Raw genomic sequence first — 19,075 nt, 5'->3', positions numbered from 1 at the left:
CGAGATAGTCAGCCGCTTGACACTGACAGTGACCGGAATGATGGGCCCTTGACTGATCCACCCCTGTATCTACTCTCTATCTCTCTACCGGCGATTAGCTTTTTCTAGCTTTTCGGCAAGTCGGATCTCAGCAAAGCTTGCTTGACTGGTTGAGTACCGACGCGCGTCAAGACCCTCGCCTGGGGCGCGCCAAGCCCTGCCCTACGTATTCCCGACGGGGCGCCTTACGCATGGCTGACTTTGTTGAAGCTATTCCCATGTGCAGCCAAATACCAGGCTCTCAGTAGCTGTAGAGAGAACTGCGCGTTTGACTGCTTCTGGGCACAATCGCTTCACCAGCACTTGGTCCACCTGAGGTGCCTCTCTACAGCCCGGAAGGAGATCCACGAAATATCGCTGCGCAATACTTGTGGCTCATTAATGTCTCCAATTATAGAAATGTCTTCTCCTATACTCCACTCTAAGCTATCCTCAGAGTATACTTGAGCCCAACAATTGTGTTACACGTTCATCTGACCGACCATCCTGTATCGGTGCCCCTATCATATAGTGTTCGGGATCGTGTGCCTGCCGCAACGACCTCGGCCCTTCGTTGTCGCTGGAAGACGCTAAACGTCTGTTCAAGGGGGATCCAGCATGAAATTTACTGGGTGTGGCTGAAACCTTGGCTCCTGGAATACAGTCCGCTTCTATCACTGTTGTGGACCGTTCTTCATCCGCTCCTCCATTCCCATGTCACCGGCTTTCCAGCCTTATAGAAGAAAGCCTCCGGACCTTTCCCGATTGATACTTTCCAGTGCCGATCCGTGGTTGAAAGGATTATTTTGAAGGCGCCTGTAATGTGAGTTGGGTTCATCGTTTCGAACAGTGAGAGGTATAAAAGGCATAAGTTACTGCTGAGGTCTTGAGGTCTTCATTCTTTACATTGTACTTCAGTCTCTCTTTCTTTTCTTTCGAGTATCCAGCCTACCTTTGACAGTCATTTATTTCTCCTTTTCTCTTTATATTTCTTAATTTCATTTTATAAACAATTTATAAACGTCTTCCCTTCTCTGCTTCACAGGATGAAGTTTTCGTCGTTCGCGGTGGCATTGGCGCTGGCAGCCACTACCTCTGCTGCTGCAGTCCCCCATTTATCTGCTAACACTGACCAGAGTGAGACCACTTCTCATGATATCCCTGGATTCTTCAGTCGAAGCTGCACTCGCGAAAAGATGACTGTCCGCAAGGAATGGCGTCACTTGACCACGCACGAGCAGAACAGTTTCCTTGACTCCGTTCAATGCTTGATGAACAAGCCGGCCCAGTCCGGATTGACGGCAACTACGAGTCGGTTTAGTGACCTTCAGGCCCTTCACCGGGGAATGACCAACACGGCGTATGCGGATATTATCCACCATGTGGTAGGTCAATCTCAAAGGCTCATGATATGCCTATTCTCTCATTAACAGCCTTGCTAGGGTCAATTCCTCCCCTGGCACCGCTACTACATGCACATCTACGAGGCCCTGCTTCGTAATGAGTGTGACTACAGCGGTCCTATGCCGTACGTATTCCCATTTTACTCACCTTTGGCGCATTCAAATGGACACCAAAACTAACAGATACTGCTATTAGTTGGTGGGACGAGCAAAAGGACGCTGACAGCGGCAACATGTGGCAATCGTCAATGTGGGGAGCGGATGCCTTTGGTGGCAATGGAACCGGATCGGACTACTGCGTACGCGATGGCCGGTTTTCCAATCTCACTCTGCACATTGGGCCGGGCGATGAAGACACAGACTACTGCTTGCGCCGCGCATGGGACACCAAGAACGCGATTGCGAACGCCAATAGCACAGCACTGGAGATGTGCAATGCTTATAACACCTATGCTCCTTGGTGGAATTGCATCTCCAACATCCCTCACAAGGGTGTACACACTTATATTGGTGGTGTGGTATGTGACACTATTCAGTACGCACCGAGCCGTATGCAGAACACTGACTGACAAAATGCGCAGATGGCGGACATCAAGTCCTCCCCAGGCGACCCGATATTCTTCATGCACCACATGTACATTGACCGGGTTTGGTGGAAGTGGCAGCAGCAGGATCCCATCAACCGGTTGTACGACATCAGCGGTCCGACTCTGAACCACACAGCCAATGTGGAGCCTGCTGGAGGCTGGCAAAACGCTACTCTTCACTACGAACTCTCCTCGTTCAACATCATGCCCAACGTCACTATTGCCGAGGTGATGAACACCCAGGGAGGTTACCTGTGCTACGGATATGACTAGGGTGAAATCTGCATTTGCTGAAGGTTTTTTTCCTGATCAGCCCCTTAGACTTTCGCTATAGACATTTCCATTTGATAGAACTTTCAATAGACAAGAGAAACTCCTAGGTACACTTTCATACCGCCCGTTTTATTTCCCACACCGAAGACTTGAAGTGTGCCGATTGGCACGCCGTTGTACTTGTTTAGAGTTTGGGCATCAACACGGAAAGCTACCAATGAACTTCCCCAGTATCCTCGGATACAACGTCCGCACTACTCCGTATTCCAGACATTGATTGTGGACGTGCGCATTGACTGCATTAGGCGCACGTATCGTGCTCTGGAAGCCACCTGCGTCAGTTCTCTGCTTTTCTCAAGGTCTTGGGGATTTCTTGTTGTCAGCCTGTTATGGAATTGCCACCGACAGAGCACGTGGATAACTGACGCAGCATGATAAAGTGAGTAGTCATTATTTCACGGGCGTTCCAGACATATACAACAGATTATCAGTTCTGCAAAGAAATAGAAAACAAAGGAAACAAAGTTAAACAAGACGGAGTCATGACAGTAACTGCCAACCGCTTATCACGCGCGCATACTACTGCCCATCCTCATCCCAACTCACCGGAAACCTTCTTTAATTCTCCGGCGACAAGAAACTTCAAAGTTCGCGAATGGGACATCTTGGGCTGCAGTAGTTCGGGGATATATGAGCGATACGTTTGAACAGGACGACTTGATTGAGTCCATGTCCTGACAGTAACAGCTCCCCATGGTGGATGAGTAGCCACTGAGAGAGTGATATGCTTCGTCCATGCATCTTGCCATCATCCGCCTTCCCAGCCCTGCAGAGGCCAATGCAGGCGATGCCTCGTGGGACTGTCATTTGTCATCCATTTTTGTCCTGCAGATTCAGGAAACTCTTCGTTTATCAGAGGCACTAAGTATGAAAATCTTCCCGTTAAGGCATGTCCAATGCACCAATCAAACTTTGTTCCAAAACAGGCTGTGACAAAGTACGAACAATGGCTCCAAAAGAACGTTGCTGCAATTCTAACTTTACTGCTTTTTCAACTCTCTTGCATATATACTGACGTCGAACATAATCGATGGAGAAGATTAAATGACCGTAAAATCCATCACATCATTTGCAAGAAGATTCATTATAAATCTGGTCTCATCCTTTACCCTTCGCTTCTTGAGTACAACCCTAACCTCGAGACTTCGAGCTTCCGTTTCCCTGCCGCATTCATCAAACGTGGGTACTTCAATTCTCACTAGCACAACTATCTCCTCATGAGCTTCTCGGCAGTTTTGGCTAGCACGGTGTGTCTGGCCTCGTGTGCCGCTTCAGGCGAGCCATCTCTTTGCACTATCACCATATTGCCGCTTACACTCTTGGTGGGTCTGGCTGCCATCGGTCGTATCTTCCAGAGCAATTCGGCGGTTGAAGACATGGTCCAGGATGCGCCCATGGGCAGAAGGCGTATGCGCCAAGGGATCAGCCGCTCAGCACATTCCACAAGAGAGGCCTAACTGGTGAGCCTTATTGGCGCCCTCCCCTGTGATCGTCCCCAAGTGGAAGTGCTGATCTTCGATGGTTTGGGAAGGCTCGGATCTTCACTACCAAACCGACGCAGTCCAGCTTTTCGGTACCGAAGTGATCTGTGCACACTGAACTCTTGAACGTTGGCCATGGAGGAACTGTTGATACGATGCGACGCAACGTGATGTATACAGCGCGATGTTCTACGATGTTTTCTGGTTTCCCTGGTTTTTCTACCAACCACTTCTGTTTCGGCGTTCCTTGGATCCCTGGCTGCTCACATGTGCCACTACAGAGTAATTATCTCTTACGACATATTATACGTATTTTACTTGCTTGCTTAGCCGAAAGTAGATATCCGCAGTTAGGCAGAGCAGTACGAACATACCAGTTGCCCGCCTTGCTTCTACTCCTTGCGTAGCCGATAGCTCTGTAGTATATGGGGAAGAAGACTACGTGGTCCATGTGACTTCAAAAATCAAATCCGTACAACTCAAGAGTGATTCATACCATTATCTTGCCTCTCTCCGCTCTGGTATCACAACTTCTGGTCCTTGTAACGAGCTAGGGTGCGATAAGGCAAACCTGACACAACCTCGAGCCTTGCCGCTGAACCCTACTCTGACAATATCAACGATACCAAACCCGTTGACCCTATGACGTGAAATACGGGATAGATGTCGCCCTAATCCAACATGATCCTTTCAAGTGGATCTGCATGCGACCGTGCCCCCCTGGTGGCTGCATTCCGTCAGGACCACAGACCCGGGGATGGAATAACGGGCCGCTCCAAGCCCAATCGCATCTTGGGCGGATATTATGTCCGCAAGGCGCGCCGGATGCCCCTCCTGAGCCCAAGCGCGGCAGTTCCAGCTCTTGACAGGTGGAGCATAAAGTTCTACGCCGACATTATGGAGATGTAATCAAAGTCCCTTAGATAGACGATGACGAGTTCTTGGTACTCACTTTTAATCAGTAACTCCTCGTCTAATCCTATTGCAATCAGGTTTTCTATCTTCTTCGTAAAATACAGTCGTTTCCAAACAATCGAACCGCACTCTGTCTCCATCGATAAGCAAAGGGAAATGTCCGTATGACGATCTGTGGAGTTGATGGGCATGTTGGTCTTTCGTGCTCTCGGAGATTCTACCTTGTTCGAGAAGAGCTGGGAGCTGCCCGCATCTCAATTGCTAGTCTACCTCGTAGAGCTTCACCGCAACATGCTGATCCGCACTTTCGCAGCGATGTGAGGACTACTGTTACGCTTCGATGCGCGCTGCAAGACAGAAGTACATTCCTTCGGGATTTGGTCCGTTGCAAGACGACCGTTAGGAGACAGATGTTTATCACAGACATCATTGGCCATAATAAAGCCCGACTGGATGCAGAAACAGGTTCTAGACGCAGAAGTATGGATAAACATGTGGTCTGTCAACGGGTGAATACGGAAGCATGTAAGGGCAACTGGGTCTGTTGCATCCATACTGCAGACTATATGCTGTTGCGACGTGAATAACCTGATTTCAGACACCGATTGTGCAGTTCCTCGGACAGCATGACACGAGAAATCCTACTATATGCAGTATACTCGATGATACCTGAATCATGAGCATAATGAAATGGGATTGTATTGACATATCTCGGGATATGATCACTACAGGTTCCCTGAAATAGAGAGGAGTACCACATACCATGGTTGCCATTAGCAAAGGCCACTTGGTAATGGTGCGCGTGAACTATAGCCCCCCACCAAGATTTCCCTTACACCTCGTGTAGCGCTCATTCTGATTCATGTCTGCCTGTATACCCTAAAGTGTCCTGATTCAGGCGACCTGATTATAGACAGAGCAGCGAAGATATCGGTCTGGTATGATTCTGAGCACTGAAGGTTCTCCATTGCATGTAAAATCACCTAACACTCCAATCGATACCTTACAGCTACTGAGAGCCGAAAAGAGATATGTGCCAATAAAATCTGTCATTGGAACTGTGGATTCCAGTCGACAGATGAATCCCACGCTCAAGACCCACTTCCACTAGCCCCTCTGTGATTCCCAAGCCCAATAGATAATTTCAACGTTCAATCAAAAGCACAAGAGCTTCAGTAAAGACCCTTCTGTGCCCTTTAATCCAATGATCCTCCGTAGAGCAGGAAATTACATCAGGCGTTAAATTTATGATCCATGGAAACTTGATACAGCGCCCCTAGTACCTTTCTCGTGTGTGATGATAGCCCTCCTGGACCTGCTGTACCGTTGGGCTGCTGCAGGTTTCCCTGACATTCGCATGACACCAACATGGCCTGTCCTATTTGATGTTTGGAATTACCAGAATGAGTAAGAGAACCTCTCAAGGAAAGCTCTCTGATGCGACTGCATCTTCTCCGAGAATTTCCGTCTAAATTGACACTGCTTCATTCACCGTACTTTCATCAAATTTCCCATGTTGTGCACATGGCCATGCAGCTTCTGTATGCCTATCACCGAGCACATTATGAACCTCATCCATCACCAAGCAGCGTATTTCCCCGATAGCTTTAGCAGCCACTACACCAAAGGTAGATAGCTCTGCGCGAGGCAACAACATAGACAGTAGCTTTCCTGGATAGGACTAGACTGAAGCACATTATCATGAGACTCGTAGGGACTTTCAGACAAAACTGGATATAGTAACATCCAACATTGTAACTCTCGGACCTACCTAGAGATGAAGGCGTAATCCCTCAGCCAGCTTTGTCCTCCACCCGTAGACGTTCGTTGCGATTCTACACTAACCTCGTACTAGTACCGCATGCCCTGGTGGAGTCCACACTCACACGAGTTGCCACAACGGGATACTGTAGGTTCCCTCAGGGCCGTGCGACAACCACCCATCCAAGCCAACTTGATTCTATCTGCAAAGTATTCTAGCCGATGGTGTATACCTATTCAATCACGGTACAGCAAACAAGTGTCGTTTCATTGTCAAAGCGCTTTTCGCCATTGAGACGTCATTGGCATTGGTTGGCCTCCGGAGAGCTCGAGGAAAAGGTATATAAGGACGCCCATTGACTGTCCTTTACGATCCAAGCATCAAGATTGAACTCTCACAAGTACTCAAGCACCAGATATCAATCTAGTTGTTATATCCATTAAATACTCTACCTCTTTCCTTTCCCTGCACTCACAATGGCCACTACCACTCAAACTGCTCTCTTCGGACCTGACCTCTACCCTCCCATTGAGAAGGTATCCGGTCAGCTCTCTGAAGACATGAAGATCGTGACTGAGCTCCGTAAGAGCTGGAATCCCACCATTGGCTTGCAATTGTTCGATGCTCGCAATCCCGTGGGCATCTACGACGCACACATGCGCGCGGCCATCTTCCAGGAATGTCTGGCCTGGACCCGGGATTTGAAGGACCTTCCTGATCCCGAGCTCCTCGCTACGGCAGCTCCCAGCCGTCTGGCCTTTCTGCCTCGTGGTGAATACCTCCTTCGTTGCTTCCGAGAATCTTTCCCCGATGTCCCAGACACCCCCTTCTGGCACGCCGTGGCAGAGCAAGTCTACGGCTTCACCTGGTGTCTGTCAGACAACACCAAGCTCTGCCACGAATGCGTGCACGGGAGCTGCACCGCCGGCGTGCTGGCCTGCTTCCCAGACTACCTCCACTTCCTGGGCGAGCTCCCCGTGGTGCTGGACATCTGCACGCAGCGCGTCAGCGAATACATTGAGCACGTCCACCGAGACCACGGACCCGGCCCGCACCGCAAGATCATGGACGCCTGGCTGATGTGCGTGCAATCTGTGTACCTGGACGTGCTGCACCCCAAAGCGACAGAGTTGAAGTTCCCCGACGACGAGCGGCGGAGCATCAGCTACCGGCTGATTAACTCGGCGGGCCGTGCATTAGCCCTGCATGCGCAGCTGGAACAGCCGCTGATCGGCACGGACGAGGAAGTGGATGCCATTTCGTTTGCGTCCACTGTGATGCATGATATTTGCGACTATCGGCATGATAATTTGGCCAAGGAATACTACAACCTGTTGACGATTGTCAGTGTGCACCAGGGAGTTCCTGGCACGGCCATGGTGCGACGATTCTGCATTGATGTGTGGGCGTGGGCGCTGGACAACGGCGCCCTGTGGGCCATTCATCTGGCAGGCCGCGAATTGGCCTGGCAAATCTACATGGCGCGGTATCAGACCGGGTTGTTGCTGGACAAGTTGATGCCTCCGCGCAAGAATAGTCCCGGGTCTGATGTGGACCCGTACGGCGATGCGGTGCTTAATGCCATGAACCCAATGTTGAAGGCAGTGGGACGCAGCGACCAGCCAGGGAACTATTCTTTGCGAGACCGGTGCCAGAACCCGCAACGCTACGATGAGCTGTTCCAGCACTGTGTCCTACATTTAAGGAGTGTTCGAGATGCCGGGGCTACGATACGATGACCTGGCAGGAGCGGGTGCCGGCCATCGGAAAGGCGTATGAGAAGAAGTATACAGACTGCAGCTGCATGAACATCATCAGTGCGTATATGATCCTCACCTCGCCCGATCGGCTGTGGTGGTTGGCGGATCCAACTGCTGAGTATACTGGACCTCAGGAGGAATGGTCGGCGCTCCTGTGCTAGACGTCTGATTAGGCTGTAGCCTTGATCAGCCGAGACAAGCCTATTCACGCAAGATTGCCTTGTGATCGTGTTTTTTGTTGCTGGCCTCTTTGTTTGAACTGAGCCCAGAATGGAAGATTGAGTTCTCAGTAGTTGAATTTGAAATCAATCCGCTTATGCGATGATGTTGTGATCTTGATTGTAGCCCCTTGGGTGGTTGGAATAGTAAAGTCCAATTACAACTTTTCTGCTGTCTGCACCATTTTGTCCACAGTGACAATAGTGATAGGATTCGGAATGTCTTCTCGGCAATTCCGCATAAAAAAAAATCAGACCTGTCTATATATTCCAAGCCTAGCATATATAGTATATGATCCATCTTGACTTCCCAAGACATGCAGTGACCGGAGTAGCACTAGAGATGCCGTTTCTGGGCCGGTACACCAAGTTTTATGAGATCGTTTGTCCAGGCCATTCTATGTAATTGACGAGCTACGATGTTTGGTGTGCGAAAAGCACGGAGTCCAGAAATGAGCAACTCATCTGATGTCCCTGATGTCCGCTCAGATCAGTTCATCGCAGCGGCCTCCATGCGACCTGCAACATGGTAATCCAGGTTTTCAACCCAACCGATCAGCTTCCAACTCAGATGTTCCTCCCATGTGACTCCAGTGGAAACGAGAATAGCTTGTATTGTCATCCGTGCCATGGTGCTAGTAATAATGTCGCAGATATGGTATCCCAAACTCCAAAGTCTTCAAAAAGAATAATCGAGTCATTCAACTATGCAAAACTCAAAAAGGTCATTGTACAGTGGCGTCCATCTGCTGCCCCTACGCTTCGTTCAGCTGGCGTTTAAGCTCCTCGGCCTCCTCGGGAAATTCAGCGTAGTAGTCGGCGTACAACTCCAGCAGGGCCGTTGCGTTGCTTCGCTTGGCGATGGGAATAAATTGGACCTAAATAGTTCGGTTCTGTTAGCAAACCCAGGGAAACCCGTAATAGATCCATTTCGGGGCATATACCTCGTAGGTAGTGAACTTGTCGCCGTTGATGCACTTGCCGGGCGGCAGGGCAAAGCCGTTGCCATTGCAATCCGATTCAGCAAACGCCGTGAGAACATAGTCGCCAGGTGAACCCTTAAGAGACTTGGAACTGCTCGAATCCAAAGTCAGACACGTATCCGTTTTTGAGCTACTCGAATCCGTTGGGTTGTCCCCCTTGCAATCCTTTTGGGAGTAGCCATGGATAGTAGCGGCCTGGGCGAAGGCACTGAAAGCCAAAGCGAGAAGGATGGACTTCAACTGCATGATGGGCGACTGAGATCAAAAGAAAGCAAGGCGAGACAAAGCGTTGGAACGAGTGTACTATGTTGGTGGAGGTAGTAAGGACGGGCAAGGAGAAAGATGGACTGGTCCAGTGGAAGGATAAGCAACGGTCAGGAGAAAGAGCGATGGGCGAGGCGGCGGCGGCGGCGTCGGCAATCAAATTAGCCTGGACTGGACGTGTGGTGGGTCAGGAGAGAGTGAGAGAAAAAGGCCAGGAGCAAAAAATAGCCTTGAAACAGGAACCGACCGAGGACCAGTGGGGGCCGGGCTGGGCGAAACGGCGGCTGGATTCGCGGATGGAAGCCATGGATGGAGTCCGATGGATGGGCTAGTGGCCGCTAGCCCGGGGAGTAAGACGCGTCATTGGCGAATGAAGCCCATCAGGCTCCGACGGCGATTTCCAAGGATCGGACACAGTGCAAGTGGCAGTGATTGGCGGTGGGTTTCATGATCTGGATGATCATCCTGACAAGCAGAACATGTATATAGATGCCGAGTTGGTGCGTGAAGAATATGCAAAATAAGCCGAACGGGGATTGTTCTTTCTGATGTTTGATTTGATTGAGATGAAGGAAGAGGGAAGAGTTCGTCATGAAGTTATTCAGAGTGGGAATATTGGATCAGGTTAGCGATCAGGTGAGCGGGTGAGGCCAACAAGGCAGCAAATCCACCCGAACAGGCCTAGTGGCCAGGCACCCACAATCTCCCTCAATCTTTTGGTTTTCTTCTTCATCGCAACAACATCCATCAGAGACATTCAAGACGACGGGATATTGCACTTTCCCATTGGACTAGAACCTCACTTCATGAGATCCTAGTCTACATCAAGCCATCTGGAATTGATTTTCATTTGCAGACAATGTTCGCACCACCTCAATCAGCAGGGGGATCGGTAACTATTGACGATCCCCGAGACGTAATTACTATATTACTATAAGGGATCTATTTTTATCCCTCTCTAGTGGTCGGTCCAGCGCTTCCACAATGAACTAAAATGTGTCAAGCTTCAGTCAAACTAGGTACCACAATTGCTTATCTTGTGCTAGACTATAAGTGCTCTGGAAGTAGCGATCATGTGTATGTTTTTAGCCAATAGTCTCGCGGCTTCTCACAGCTTTCTCACTGACCATCCTCCAGATCGTCCTTGCGGCCCTCCCAACTTCCCAGGAGGATTGCCAACCCAGCCGCCCCATAAAGCCCACTCACCAGCAAAAACGGCGCCCCCGTCCACACTCCACCCCTTGCCAGTCCCCAGCCATACGCCGTCGCCATCATCGGCCCGGCCACCAATACCCCGATCCCCTGCATCACCGCAATCGCCGTATACAGCGTACCCATGTGATGCGCGTCAACGAGCGACGTGATAATGCGCCGAGCAAACAGATGCATCGCTGACCCAAGCGCATACACTACCAGCCCCAGAACTGCGCCCGCCGGATGGCTGGACAGCGCAATCAGCAGACATCCCACGCCCATGCAAGCGCTACTCGTCAGAGCCAGTCTAGTGTTTTTGGTGAATGGGGACATGCGCCGTCGCTCTATGAGCCAGTGCGATATGCCAGGCAGGATTACCAGAAGCAGCAGTAGTCTAGTAAATCCTCGCACGGGTATGAGGAAGCTGGCCTAGAAAGGAAAAATGTTAGGTCTGGCCATATCGTGGTTTTTCCCGGTTCCACTCACCTGCGCAATCGTCCAATGAAACCGGTCGACAGCGAAGAGCAGAAGCAGTTTCATTACCTGCATTCCCAGATACGCAATAAAGAACACCGCCAAGAACAGTTGCACCCGGCGATGTCGCCAGATCACAGCGATTGACTGGCCCAGCTCATCAACTGCAGCCCTGATGCGCCCCCGGATATTCTGTCGTTGTGATACTTGCTCCGATGAAGACGATTGGCCGGGTGGTGTCTGTGGTAATGTCTCCGGTAAGAGAAACAGGAGGAGGCCACCAGTAGCATTGAAAACAGGCGATAGTAGATACGGTAGCCATATATTCTTCGTCATGAGCAGGGCACTAAGCGGAGTGGCCAGAATCTCGCTGACGAGCACTGTGGCCGCTACGTAGAGGAACGCCGTGGTTCTAGACTTTGTGAGCTAGGTAATCCTCCACTAGAGGCATGGAAGTCTCTTACTGCTCTTCGTCGCTGAAAAGATCAGCGAGTATGACATACATCATGGAAGTGGCTACTTGGGTGCCACCACCCAACACTTGAGCTATTGGACCAAGCCAGATCAGTCGCAGCGGGAGTTGATCGGAGAACCAGCCTGGACGGTAATCAACCGCATCAGTTATTGAGACCTAGGAGTACCTCATCTATAGGATTCGCGCTCACCGACAGCCTTGGTCCACGTATCGCTCAGCGTGAATCCCACCGCGCATAGAAGCAACACCGGCCGACGTCCGATCCGGTCGGCCAGCACGCCGTATGGCACCGCGAACAATATACCTAGAATATGTCAGTGGAGCTCTGATAAATGAAGAAAGTGATCCCTACCCGGCACCTGCTCCAGCGTATCCTTCCAGCCCTGTAGGAGAGCCACCTCCCTCTGCACGCGGTCCATTTGGCATTCCGGCCCATCCTGCCCTACAGGACAGAACTTGCGAGTGACGATCTCGAGCCAGACTTCAGTCTGGGGCGCCTGAGAGAGATACTCGGCAAAGTCTTGAACGAGGATAATGAAACAGATCAAAGCCAGTACCCGCCATCGCGATGACCGCTCTTTCGGCTGTTTGGAGGGTTCGAGTAGAGGCGTGGATTCGCTGGCAGCCATAAGGGAAGGAAATTATGATTGCGCCTGGAACCAAAATGGACCATAGAGGGGAAGAAAAGGGAGAAGGGGGGAAGCATGGATATCACTTTTGTGGTTGCTATGGCTTGCATATCCCTGGTGCCTGTCAGCCTTTCGAACAGCTCAGGATAGGCCCCGATAAGGTCATCCCCGGCGAATCATGGGGCGCATCAGCCGCCCTAACGGTCGTCCGTTGGGAAACGCGCTGTACGGATAGATTGGCTCAACCCCTGTCGCCGTAGTCAAGCTGTCCGGTTTTGGGGTCGTACACCCCAGTCAGCTCGGACGTCCGGGTGATCCCTCCGCGAGGTGGCTGAGGCTTATTGCAGCCAGTAACAATGGAAGCATCATTCTTTGTCCGATTGAATAGTATAGATGCTTATCAAAGTTTATCGCGGTCAGGGAATTCGCCTGAAACAGTGGACCGCTGAATGACTTTGTCTCGACAGTTTATTGGTTCTTACTACGCCGACGTCAACAATCCTTGTTCTCCCATTACGGGCACACCCATGGTTACATATCGCCGTATGACAAGGCCAAACTAACTGCAATATCTGACCTCATGCGGTCCATCGCCAATTTGGATCCTTCCATCCGCCCACCAGCGACTTGGTCGACACGTCCGCCGCGGTGAGTCTCACTCCTTGCTCGCGATCGCGGCGCCGGTTATCGTAACGGAAATACGCCCCCATCCCCAGGATCACCAGCTCTCCGAACAGGAGAAACGCGCAGTTTACGATTAGCGCTGGCTTATATCGCGGGGCTGTATCTGCCTTGAATGCCAGGCTGGACGGGATGCCGGCACAGTTGGCCGCGCCCACCAGGAATCCGACAGTCGCGGCACGCTGCGACTCGTCAGTTACATTGTTCGTGTGCCAACTATGGAAGACAGAGCTGGGCACGAAAGCCCCGGCTGCCAATAGAAAGCACGCAAAGTAGGCGACACCCTGGTGCTCTGACGCGTCCACCGCGATCAAGATGATGTACCCGACAAAGGTGATCATCAGCGAGCCTGCCAAGTGCATAGAACGTTCCCGGAAGTGATCTGATGACTTGCAGATAATCCATAGCACGACCGTGCCGACACAGTACGGCGCCACCGTGTAGAGATTCGTCTTGATGGTGGAATACCCCAAGAGAGCCACCATCTGCGGTAGGAAATTGCTAACGGAGGTCTGGGCGACGCCGTAGCAGAAGCAGCTGACAGCCCATGCTAGCACACGCCAGTCACTCAGCGCCGCCAAGGCTTCGGTGATCGAGAGCTTCTCGCCCGTTCGCACCGACCCGTCTTGCAGTAGGCGCATTTGGGCTGCGCGAGCTTCAGCTTCGTTGAACCAGTGGCACTGAGCGCCGCTGGCAGGGAGCCACCAAAGCGAGAAGGATGCGATGATTAGGGTGGCGCCACCTTCAATGAGGAAGAGGTACTTCCAGCCTGGGAGGTGGTGCTTGATTTGGAAGACGCCAAAGGAGATGAGGCCGGAGAAGGCACCTAGAGACGTCAGAAGGATCAGGTATCAGAGAAGGGATACTCACCAGCGATCGTGACCATGCCGTAGAAGATACTCAGTCGAAAGGCGATCTCGTTGCGTTTGTAGAACTGCGTGAGGTAGAAGATCACTCCAGCTGGTGCGGTCAGCAAGCAGGTCAGCAGCGGAAGCTTTCACCTACCAAAGAACCCCGCTTCGAATATCCCCATGATTAAACGGCAGACTAACAGGCCTGCAAAGTTGAAGACAGCGCATTGCAGCAGTGTGATGGAACCCCTGGGGCTGCTTTTAGCGGGATCAGATATACCAGAAAGGTAACCCACCATCCTATCATCATTGTCGGCAGCATCACCTTTCCGCTAAATTTCTTCAACATCAAATTGGACGGCAGGTCAAACAAGCAGAACGTAACGTTAAAGACAGCCAATATGACATTATACTGATTTCCGACCAGGTGAAGGTCGTTCTCGAGGCCATCTGTTTTGGCATTGCCCAAGTTGGAGCGGTCGAGGGAGTTGAAGAAGTACATGAGCGACAGGACCGGAAGCAGCCTGTAAATTAGCATTTTTCCAGCAGGCAAAGAGGATGGAGGAAGTACCGGAAGTCCAGCTTGCGCACGACCGACCGCTCCGCTGCGGCGTCGATGGGGATGGAGTCTCCTACTACGACACCTGCTTCTTCTGCGACAGCGTGTGACTTGTAGTCATCTTTCTGCGTGTCCATGGCTGGATTTGGTGAATGTTACAGTGAGACAGTGGTCAAATATATGCCTCAGACAATTACGAGGTGTTTTCTGTCTTTGAGAAATGATGCTCGATGGACAATCGGGAGCAGCCCGAGGATATATGCTTCAGTTCACTATCATCTTCGTTGTCGAAGTCAAGAGTCACATGGCATATCGACTCTGTCACTTATCGATCCTGATGCCAGCAACAGATAAGATGGAAGATGGCATCAAATAGGCTCCTCTTCGTATCATTCCGCCGTGAGGAGTAATTCCAACGCATATCAGGGTTGGGTTGCCGCAAATGGAAGCCCAGGCGGGCCAGCCCGATGCCAGCGATGAGATGATAGATAACCCCTCTCTGGAACACATCATCTTCGTCCTTGTGGCATCATCATCCTCATTCTCATTCCTGCCAGGAAGGTCCATCCATCCCGTGTCTGCTGCAGCCCCGCGTTATCAGTGTGACCAGCATTGAAGGGTGGGGGTGTCCAGCTTCTCCGCACGACCAACTTTATCCTATCAGTAGCTTGGCAGCGCCTCTGTCAGAACCAATCCATAACTATAAATTGCACCGGCCCTGATAAGCGTGCACCAGTTACTGTGCATCTACCGTGCATTTATCATGTCTGCTCCTGACGACAAGACATCCCCCATCGTCATTGTTGGCGCGGGCGTGTTTGGCCTCTCCAGCGCCATTCATCTGGTTCGGAGGGGATACCACAACGTCACCGTCTTTGACCGCCAGCCCTACCACGAGACGCTTTACGACTTTGATCGTGGCTGTGATGCCGCATCTGCAGGTACTACGCACCGCAGCCAAGTAGATACTCATGCTAATGACAACTATCAGATTGCAACAAGATCATACGGGCTGCCTACGGCCACGAAACATGGTACCAGAACTTCACCCTGGAAGCAATCAAGGCATGGGAGGCGTGGAACGACACCCTCGCCGAAGGGACAACTCTACCCCCTGGAATGACTCGCAAAGAACGCATCTATGTCAACTGCGGCAACTACCATTTCGGTGACCACGGGGATGCAGCTGGCCTGAACCCCTTTGAAAAGTCCTCAGTAGAGAACCTGACCAAGGCCGGCCTTGGGCACACTCAGTACCTGTTTGCGTCCAATCCGCAAGAAGCCACCCGAGCCAAAGCAGACGGCTATGGCTACGCAGTCGACCCCTTCCACCTCTCGAGCGACGGACAACAACCAAGCGGATACCTTGACATGATCGGGGGGTTCGTCTATGCCGAAAAGGCATGTCGCTACGCACTCCACCTAGCGGAGAAACTAGGCGTCAAGCTTGTCTTAGACCGCCAGGCTGGTCGCTTCGAGGGTCTTCTCGAATCCAATGGCGAGATAACCGGAATTCGCACCGCCGATGGCAAGCATCATACGGCAGCCTTAACCATTGTTGCCTGCGGGGGCTGGACACCCACCCTCGTCCCAGAAATGGACGGGCTCTGCGAAACCACTGCGGGGTCTGTAGCGATGATACAAATCCCGGAGAATTCTCCACTCCGCCAACGATTCTCGGCATCTAACTTTCCCGTCTTCCAATGGAACGTGCGCAGCGGCGAAAACGGCAATCTGTATGGCTTCCCACTGGATGACCGGGGAGTGCTGAAGATCGGTTATCGGGGGACGAAATACACACATCCGCAGGTTCAATTAGATGGACAGGTGCGCAGCGCCCCGATCACGAAATGGACGGCTCCGTCTGTGTCTGGATTACCAGAAAAGTCCGTCTCTGTTATTCAAGGTTTCCTGGATCGGTATATACCTGAACTCAAGGAGGCAGGAATAAAGATCTCTCAGACGCGGTTGTGCTGGTATACGGACTCGTATGATAATCACTGGGTGATTGATCGGGTGCCCGGGAAGAAGGGATTGATGGTGGCTACGGGTGGTAGTGGACATGGGTTCAAATTCCTGCCGGTGTTGGGACAGTTGGTAGTGGACCGTGTGGAAGGAGTGCAGTCGGAATTGTTGGAGTTGGTGAAGTGGAGGAAGTTGGGGGCTGGGGAGAAGGGGTCTAATGAGCTGATGAGAGGGTTCAAGGATGGGAATGCGTTGCAGAAGGTGAAGTTGGTGAGTGAGCCGGGGAAGGGGAGTCGGCTGTAATAGCCTGGAAGCTTTACAATGTTCAAATTGTAGATAGGCTTATGAGCCTCGAAAGCACAAAATACGATTGTCTGTGATATCACTCTCGGGTATCTGGGAATTTGATATTTACAAAATCACCCTTTATCTCACTCTATTTGATTTTCCAGGCATCACTGTTGTCGTTGACTTTGCTTCTTGAGATCATCCGACAACTCTGAGCATCAAACCCAATCACTCCACCTCGTATGCCGATACGCCAGCGGTACTTGCGGCCCTTCGGCCTCGAGCAAATATCCATGCTCGCACCAGCCAAACTGCACCCGTACCTGACGGACATAGAACGCATCGAACGTGTCGTCCAGCGCATCAAGCAAGCTATGCACATCGCCGTAAGGATGCAAAGTCCGCCATGGCTGGATGCAAGTATCTCCTTTGCACGATTTAAGCACCATGAGCAGGGCATCGAGACGAGTGGATATTTTGACGGCGGAGTAGGATCCTATTTTGGATGCTGCTAGGTTTGGGTAGAGGTTGTGCAGTTGGTAGGGGTCCGTCTGGACATATGTGTCAGTATAGTACATAGAACTGATGGAATGGTATAGATGACATACAGTCAAATCGTAGAGTTCATGCTCGCCACTACACCAGACAGAGTAGTAAAGGTTAAAGTCGGGGCTGATCAGCCTCAACGCCTTGTAGGTATTATTGGTGAAGGTAGCAGGTCCACCGTTCTCTGTCATACTCCATCAGCATATCCCTCACAGGCTGTAAAAGGCAGGACGATACTTACCATCCCGTCCAAAAGCACCCTCAAACCCAGCCCACCCCCAATACTCGACATTAACATGTTCATGTCTGCCCCCATCGAGATCCGCAGCATGAATCTCCTTTGTTGTCAACGGAATAGCCACCCCATCCAGCTCACCCTCCGCTTCACCACCCACAATATCCAAGATAGTCGGCGCCAAATCAATATGCGTCGTCACCGCACTCACCTCCACTCCCCTCGGCACTCCCGGTCCCCTAACAAACATCGGAACTCGAATATCCTCATCGAACCCACACTCCTTACCAGGATGTAGGCGATGCTGACCAATATGGTACCCATTATCCGAGGTATAGAAAATATACGTATTATCAAGGATACCCGCATCATCCAATCGAAGGACTATTTCCTCGACGAGTTCATCCACACCCTGCAACGAACGGAGTCTATCGCGGTAGAACTCATCATTATAGGCGACACTCTCAGCACCTTGCTGCGGGAGGGACCGCACCCAGCTAACTCCACTAGGATGGTCGGGGTTGAAGTTGGGGGTTCGGGGGATTTTAGCATCCTGAAACAAATGCTTATGTTTGTCTAGTGGAATAGGAGGAGAGAAGCGGAATGTCGTGGTGTCATTCTCGTCTGTCATGTTCAGGTTGGAGTGCGGCGCCACTGGGGCGACGGTGAGAAAGAATGGTTCATCGCCGGCGATAGCATCATCGAGGAACCCGAGGGCCTTTTTAGTGATCACCTCGACGGTATGTTGGCCCTCGTAGCTGGTTGGAGGGTCCTGGTTCCGTTGGTAGTGAGGACGAAGGTACTGGTAAGTGTACGGGTCGAGGAGGAAATCGGAGGCATTGAAGCCCGTGACGAAGGGGGCATTGTAGTTGTCCACGGTGTGGGCGTTGAAGAGTTTCCCTGTGTAGTAGGTGGAGTAGCCGGCTGCTTGGAGCCAGAGGGGGAGCCAGTTCTCGTTGTGGCCTTCGGCGACGAATTTGGGGTATCCTCCTGTAGTTTTCTGTTAGTGCTTTGGGTATTGGTGGTTGTGGTAGGGTTACGGGGTACCGTATGGGGGATAGATCTCGGTCACGTTGGTATTGTGAGCTTGCTTGCCGGTCCAGAGACTCACTCGTGAAGGACAGCACAAGGCAGTAGTGACGAAGTGGTTGCGGTAAAAGGCGCCCTGGCTGGCGAGGTAGTGGTTGATGCGTGGAGTATAGTGGAGGGAGTCCATTTGCAGGTCCTGGTCATCGACGAGGATGAAGACGATGTTGGGACGGCTGCTGGAAGAGTGGGTTGCTACATGATGGTCCTGTAGCACATTCTGGCTGTCCGGTTTGCCAATTGCTGCAAAGGAGTCAATAGACGCCTGAGCCAGAGAGGCGAAGGCGAGAAGTGAGCGTCCTTTCATGGTTGTAGTATTATTGTGGTTTATTTACACTGCAGCGGGACCGCGAAGGTTACCTCTTTAT

The 19,075-nt window shown here is 51.5% G+C and overlaps 7 protein-coding genes across 7 annotated transcripts; 3 read left to right on the top strand and 4 right to left on the bottom strand.

Moving 5' to 3' along the window:
* Positions 1-1,064: 1,064 nt before the first annotated feature.
* Positions 1,065-2,281, top strand: AtWU_02513 (tyrosinase family protein; the record flags this gene model as incomplete). Its single annotated transcript, XM_035497627.1, has 4 exons — positions 1,065-1,403; positions 1,461-1,546; positions 1,618-1,939; positions 2,003-2,281. The coding sequence occupies 4 exons, from the start codon at positions 1,065-1,067 to the stop codon at positions 2,279-2,281; spliced, it is 1,026 nt and encodes a 341-aa protein (XP_035353520.1).
* A 4,694-nt stretch (positions 2,282-6,975) lies between these two features.
* On the top strand, positions 6,976-8,238 carry AtWU_02512 (cytochrome P450 family protein; the record flags this gene model as incomplete). The annotated part of the gene is made up of 1 exon (XM_035497626.1): positions 6,976-8,238. One exon carries the CDS (start codon positions 6,976-6,978, stop codon positions 8,236-8,238), a length of 1,263 nt encoding a protein of 420 aa, XP_035353519.1.
* Positions 8,239-9,232: 994 nt separating this feature from the next.
* Positions 9,233-9,706, bottom strand: AtWU_02511 (transmembrane proteins 14C family protein; the record flags this gene model as incomplete). The annotated part of the gene is made up of 2 exons (XM_035497625.1): positions 9,233-9,355; positions 9,422-9,706. 2 exons carry the CDS (start codon positions 9,704-9,706, stop codon positions 9,233-9,235), a joined length of 408 nt encoding a protein of 135 aa, XP_035353518.1.
* Positions 9,707-10,843: 1,137 nt separating this feature from the next.
* Positions 10,844-12,496, bottom strand: AtWU_02510 (adenylate cyclase; the record flags this gene model as incomplete). Its single annotated transcript, XM_035497624.1, has 5 exons — positions 10,844-11,347; positions 11,405-11,804; positions 11,857-11,989; positions 12,058-12,171; positions 12,220-12,496. The coding sequence occupies 5 exons, from the start codon at positions 12,494-12,496 to the stop codon at positions 10,844-10,846; spliced, it is 1,428 nt and encodes a 475-aa protein (XP_035353517.1).
* Positions 12,497-13,074: 578 nt separating this feature from the next.
* Positions 13,075-14,724, bottom strand: AtWU_02509 (allantoate permease; the record flags this gene model as incomplete). The annotated part of the gene is made up of 5 exons (XM_035497623.1): positions 13,075-14,003; positions 14,048-14,137; positions 14,183-14,277; positions 14,325-14,552; positions 14,600-14,724. 5 exons carry the CDS (start codon positions 14,722-14,724, stop codon positions 13,075-13,077), a joined length of 1,467 nt encoding a protein of 488 aa, XP_035353516.1.
* A 626-nt stretch (positions 14,725-15,350) lies between these two features.
* On the top strand, positions 15,351-16,855 carry AtWU_02508 (NAD(P)/FAD-dependent oxidoreductase; the record flags this gene model as incomplete). The annotated part of the gene is made up of 2 exons (XM_035497622.1): positions 15,351-15,528; positions 15,579-16,855. 2 exons carry the CDS (start codon positions 15,351-15,353, stop codon positions 16,853-16,855), a joined length of 1,455 nt encoding a protein of 484 aa, XP_035353515.1.
* Positions 16,856-17,058: 203 nt separating this feature from the next.
* On the bottom strand, positions 17,059-19,014 carry AtWU_02507 (sulfatase family protein; the record flags this gene model as incomplete). The annotated part of the gene is made up of 4 exons (XM_035497621.1): positions 17,059-17,391; positions 17,449-17,570; positions 17,628-18,611; positions 18,669-19,014. The coding sequence occupies 4 exons, from the start codon at positions 19,012-19,014 to the stop codon at positions 17,059-17,061; spliced, it is 1,785 nt and encodes a 594-aa protein (XP_035353514.1).
* Between the last annotated feature and the right edge of the window lie 61 nt (positions 19,015-19,075).

The sequence above is a fragment of the Aspergillus tubingensis genome (genome assembly GCF_013340325.1).
Source record: "Aspergillus tubingensis WU-2223L DNA, scaffold_3, whole genome shotgun sequence".
Lineage (NCBI taxonomy): Eukaryota > Fungi > Ascomycota > Eurotiomycetes > Eurotiales > Aspergillaceae > Aspergillus > Aspergillus tubingensis.
Note: the sequence above shows the minus strand (reverse complement) of the source record. Positions and strands in the feature narration are given on the sequence as shown.